This window comes from Sinocyclocheilus anshuiensis, unplaced genomic scaffold (assembly GCF_001515605.1).
Source record: "Sinocyclocheilus anshuiensis isolate Anshui unplaced genomic scaffold, SAMN03320099.WGS_v1.1 scaffold144, whole genome shotgun sequence".
Taxonomy (NCBI): domain Eukaryota; kingdom Metazoa; phylum Chordata; class Actinopteri; order Cypriniformes; family Cyprinidae; genus Sinocyclocheilus; species Sinocyclocheilus anshuiensis.
This window is the reverse complement of record NW_015555720.1, coordinates 1,209,592-1,215,664: the sequence shown is the minus strand read 5'-3', so window position 1 is coordinate 1,215,664 and position 6,073 is coordinate 1,209,592. Positions and strand designations below refer to the sequence as shown.

General features: G+C 36.5%; 1 protein-coding gene across 6 annotated transcripts in view; it reads left to right on the top strand.

Annotated features, from left to right (window-relative positions):
• Positions 1-6,073, top strand: part of tyw1 (tRNA-yW synthesizing protein 1 homolog (S. cerevisiae)) — a 76,461-nt gene that overhangs the window by 22,803 nt on the left and 47,585 nt on the right. For all 6 annotated transcript variants that reach the window (XM_016465569.1, XM_016465570.1, XM_016465572.1 and 3 more), the window contains 2 exons: positions 3,581-3,633; positions 3,772-3,890. In XM_016465569.1, the coding sequence (XP_016321055.1) occupies positions 3,581-3,633; positions 3,772-3,890 (172 nt within the window). The remainder of the gene's footprint in view (positions 1-3,580; positions 3,634-3,771; positions 3,891-6,073) is intronic.

Here is a 6,073-nt window from a genome sequence, read left to right as displayed (position 1 = left end):
CCGGCATATCCCTAATATATATATATATATATATATATAAAACGTGAGAGGAGGCACTGACTCCATATGACTGGTTGTGATCGCCTGTGATTGGTTCATGCGATAAGTCCCGCCTCGCATGAACCAGTTCATGCGTTCATGAATCAGTCTGAATGAACATTATAATGCCGTTAATGGGAAGACTAATTTTTTTAAAAAGTGCCTTGAATTATTATTTTGGAATAAATGTAAAATGCTTAAAACACTAACTTGATGAGATTCATACTTGGCTTTGATAAATAGATTATTGATTACATTGTTAATGTAAAAATATAAAATAGAATCTTTTTTTTTTCTGATAGTGTAAGTAATGTTTATTTAACCAAGAAAACTTTTTCTGATAGTGAAAGTAATGTTTACTTAACCAAGAAAATGTGACTGGGACATGAATTTACATTTGATTAAAAAAAAAATCTTTTTTGAACACCACCACCACACACCACTGAGATCAAATATGATCAAAAGGGTGAAAATCTCAAAAGTATAATCATTTTAGCTATATCACCTGGCCGTATCCATTTTTAAAGCTCACTTGACATGTTGAGTTCTTCTTTCCATTCACATGAATCCCCATGATGTGAATATTCAGTATGAATCACTGCAGGGAATCCTCTGTCTCCGCTTTCATCTGGCCAAATATTGAGCCTTCACAAACCAGACCTGCTCTCTGAACCCGGCTCTATCCAAACAGATGCTGTTCTTCGAGACGAGAACACCTCCCCTACCTCCTCAGCCCCAGCGAGCTATTTGCAGACATAAAAGACAAGAACACATGTGTGATGTGGAGTTTAGCTAATGAACATGGGAGAGAGACTCTAGATTGGGATCATTAGTATGGAGCTTCACTCCTACTGCTTTTCTTATCGCTTACACTCCTTCATGCATGAGGAGAGAAACTGTGTTAAAGAGAAAAAGAGAGGAATAATTCACCAAAAATGAATGTTTACTAACCCCCAAGGCCCATTATTTTCTTCTTCATTTAAATCAAAAAGGACAAAACTAGTTCTTGTGTGAAAGTCTTGTTTAGCTGTGATGTGAACTCTAGCAGCTCTTTCAGCACAGAGCTATGCCTTTATATTATGTGGTTTTATTAAGAGTGCTATAGGAGTGATGGCTGCCCCAGTGATGGCCCTTACATGTGGATTAAAGTCTAAATTGAGTCGGATTCCCCAAGGGGACGCAGCACAGTCATGGGAGAACCAGGCTATGGACCTTAGAAATGGGCAGACTTTAAGTGCTTAACAGGAAATGCTCAGACTTAAGCACATTTGGCCTTCCAGTCTGCTTAGATGTATTGAGGAGCTTTGTAGGAAAATTTCCTTCATTTCTCCTGTTGGATCCGGAGCAGACTGTAAAATGGAAAAGAGAGGCCTGTCTCTGCTAGTACATGGTGTACATTATAAATGCACCATTTTTAGGCTCTTTATTTCATTGGAGTACAGTACATCACCTTTTACACTCTCTCTGACACTACGTAAATGTTAAATATGGCTGTTTTGAAGCCATTGTACTGTACTCTTTATGTAAATGACTTCTGTTATGATAATTGGTCATATATTAATATGCTCATGGTTGTGACTTCAGTAGCATCATCAGTTAACTGTTTAGGTTGCAGCTTGGTAAATGTATTGAGTGGACTGGCATTGCAATAATGCTCTAATGTTCACAAAGTACAAATTGTGCAAAAAAAAAAAATATGTTTTTTGCTTTTGAGAGAAGTCATCTTTTCTGATCACCAAGGCTGCATTTGTTTGATTAAAAATACAGTAAAAACAGTAATATTGTGAAATATTACAGTTTTAAAATAACTGGTTTCTATTTAATGCATTTTAAAAATGTAATTTATATCTGTGATACAAAGCTGGATTTTCAGCACGTCAGTCTTCAGTGTCACACGATCCTTCAGAAATCATTGTAATATGCTGATTCGGTTGCTTAAACATTTATTATAATTTGTGACCGTGATATTATAACTTTTTTAACATTTATAAATGTATTTACTGTCACTTTTTATATGTTTTTCTCTTTGAATAATTGTCTTATTTTCTTAAAAAAAAACAGTGTTTTTTACATCTTTCTTACGGTATATGATTACATTGTGATGCCTAAATAAAAATGTATATTATTGGTCCTTTATCTATTTTTGACCTTGACATTAAAAAAATTGAAACAATTAAAATAAAATTGCAATAAAATTATTATTTTTCCTGACAATAGGTCAACCATATTAGTGAAATTTTCCACTTGCAAACTCAAACATGTTGGACTAATCCAGTAATAATAATAATTTGTTACATTTATATAGCGCTTTTCTGGGTACTCAAAGCACTTTACATGAAAGGGGGGAATCTCCTCAACCACCACCAGTGTGCAGCATCCACCTGGATGATGTGACGGCAGCCATATTGGTGGAGAGGAGACGGAGTGATGAAGCCAATCAGTGTATGGGGATGATTAGGAGGCCATGATGGTCAGAGGCCAATGGACAAATTTGGCCAGGATGCCAGGGTTACAACCCTACTCTTTTTCGAAGGACATCCTGGAATTTTTAATGACCACAGAGAGTCAGGACCTCAGTTTAACATCTCATCCGAAGGACGGTGCTTTTTACAGTAATAGTGTCCCCGTCACTATACTGGGGCTTTAGGACCCACGGGTGAGCACCCCCTGCTGGCCTCACTAATGGCGCTTTTCCACTGCATGGTACGGCACGGTATGGTTCACTTTTGGGGGGTTTTCCACTGGGTACAGTACCTGGTACCTGGTACTGTCTTTAGTACCACCTCGGTTGAGGTTCCAAGTGAACCGTACCGTTACCAAAACGTGATGTGTAAACTCTGCTGATCACTGATTGGCCGGAGAGTATCGTCACTACCTGCGTCACTGAACTTGCATCACAAACACAACAGAACCACTAGATTTAAATCAGCACAGCCAGCGAAGGATCGAATGCAACTGTTTTGAACAAGCGCACCTTTTTTTAACAACCAAAAAATGCCTGTTTCGTGGTCTGTTAAAGAAGTACAGATGTTCCTCTCGTTGATAGCAGAGGAGCAGATCCAGCGAGAGCTTGATGGGCCGACGCGGAATGAAAACGTTTTTCAGGAGTCGCGGCAGTAGAGGCGGTGCAACTATAACGACATGTGAATAATCCCACCCACTCTAAAGCAGTACTGAACTGCAGTGGAAACGCAAACCGAGCCGAGCCGAGTCGTACCATGCAGTGGAAAAGCACCATAACACCCCTTCCAACAGCAACCTAGTTTGTCTCCCATCCAGGTACTGACCAGGCTCAACCTTGCTTAGCTTCAGTGGGCAACCAGTCTTGGGCTACAGGGTGATATGGCTGCTGGCTAAAATTTTATCCAGGATTTTAGCATTCACCAAGTGTGTTTTGGATTTGATTTCTATACCTAGAGGCAGGGTATGATTCTGTTTGTCTTTTGAGGTTATGCTGCTGGATCAGTACTCTGAAAACTTGCTAATCTCTATATAAATGCCTTGTTTCCATCTTCATTGCTTTTTTCTTTGTGGTTTGTAGGGTACAAACTAATAGGAAGTCACTCTGGGGTAAAACTGTGTCGTTGGACCAAAGTAAGTTGTTTCCTCCAATTGATCTTGTTGTCAAGGCTCTTTAGCAAGTTTCTTTTTTTTTTATAGCAGCTCAATATTTCCAGACAGGAACAGTTTGTCTTTGTATAAATGAAACAAATGTTGCCTTTCTTTTGTTAGTCAATGCTGAGAGGGAGAGGAGGCTGCTATAAACACACCTTCTATGGGATTGAATCACACCGCTGTATGGAGACCACGCCGAGCCTGGCCTGTGCCAACAAATGTGTTTTCTGCTGGAGGTAGAGAAAGTCTTTTTTTATTCATTAAAAAAACATTATTTATTCCATGATATTCTCCTAATAAATAATAATAACCTAACTTGCAAACCTAATTTTGCAAGTTAAATTAGCAAAATTTAATTTTTAATTTAGTCTTAGTTAGGGATGCACGATATTGGATTTTTGCCGATATCCGATATGCCGATAATTTTCAACTCATTTTGGCCGATACTGATATATAATTATTTTTAATTTTGGTTAGTTTTTAACAAGAACTTATTTGTTAGAATTAAATAAACAATAATAAAGTTATTTTATAATGACAGTACATTGAATATTTGAAAATAACTATAAATAAACTATATATTAATCACTGCATTTTTTTTTCAGAAAGATGTAGTGGAAACCTTAACATTTTATTTTATGATTTAAAATGATTTGTAAATGGTCTAAAGCAAAAGAGTTGTAAAAATTCTGAAAATCTTCGAGCTCATAATTTGTTTAAAAAAATATAACATATTACACATTAATGAATAAATCAGTATATATAAAATTATTTAATTTAAGTGTGGATTTTTTTTTTTGTTCATGTAAGCTAAAGCTTCTGACCTTTAATTCAAAACATACTCATGATTTTATGGCATCAATTACTGATTTATTTAATCAGAAACACAGTCTAAATACTATTTGTGTATTTTGCTTTAATTTTATTAGAAGTAGGCCAACAGCGCCCCCTACAGATTAAAACTCCTTACCGAACGGGCGTTAGGACTCGGGGGAGGCTGCCGCTGCACGTGCTATTACTGTTTACTCACACACCGAAGGCGTCTTTCTGTACGTGCATTCTCAGTTTAAATGCAGTGATCCAAAACAGTGAATCCAATCACCATTCAGGCAAAACTTTGCTTCAATAATGAGCCACAATGCTGATCTAATCACTAGCACACCCTGAGCACATGAGAGTTAATATATTCCTCTTATCGGCAAAACATATCGGCATAATTTTTCATATCGGGCCAATGCCGATATTTATATTTAAAGCCATTATCGGCCGATTCCGATATTGGTCCGATAATATCATGCATCCCTAGTCTTAGTCTTTTAAATTGGTCTTAGTCCTGTGCCAAATGGACTTTTTAGTTATCATATTTATTCAACCTTGTCCTGTTTTTGTTTAGTCAAATTTTAGTTGACTAAGTGTCTGAGCATTTTAGTCTAGTTTTAGTCAATGAAAACATTATCACAATTTCGTCTGTTCTTTTAGAAATGTACACTTCATGTATTGCACTTTCACAATAAGCACAAATCAATAGAATGTGGACTCATACACATGGTTTATTTTATCTCATCTATTGTACTGGTTTATTATAGGCTATTTATTATTTAAATTTATATCAAACACTTAGATATGTACTCTCTCTGTCTACATTATGAAAACTGGTAAAAACAAACAAGATATATTATAACCGTGAAATTCCTAATAGTAATTCCAGTAATTGCAAATTGCGATAATGCTTCACTATTAAAACAACAGCGGTTGAGTAAGTGCAAATCGCAAACCAAATAATCGAGATCTCATAACAGAACACAAATCGGCTGAATGACACTTTCATTAAAACCGAACATCTCACATGGAGATCGCTAAACTCCAGCTTACTGGTTTGTCGGTGTTTTCAGATCATCGTTGGCACTTCTGTAAGGAAGAGCGAGCGCTTGCGCATGGTTGCCAGATTGCAAAAATTAACCAAAACACTGGGCAGAAAATGTCTCCTATTAAAAGAGAACCTCTGCTTTGGGGATTTGAACTTGATCTCTGGCAACCGCAGGCGCATACAGCAGTCCGAATATTTTGTCTCTCTCTTTTTTTTCGACGAAAATAAGAGATTTTTGGTATAGTATTTCTTTTTTAAAATACATTTTAGTCTCATCTTTTATCGTCAGTGATATTGCATGTTGATATAGTCACAGTTATCGTTTATTGACCTTACTGTCATCGCATCATTGTCTCGTGTAAGTCATAAGAAAAAAGCTTGTCAACTAACATTTGTGACCCTGGACCACAAAACCAGTCATAAGGGTCAATTTTTCGAAATTGAGATTCATATATCATCTGAAAGCTGAATAAATAAGCTTTACATCGATATATGGTTTAAAATAGAACTATATTTGGCTGAGATACAACTATTTGAAAATCTGGAATCTGA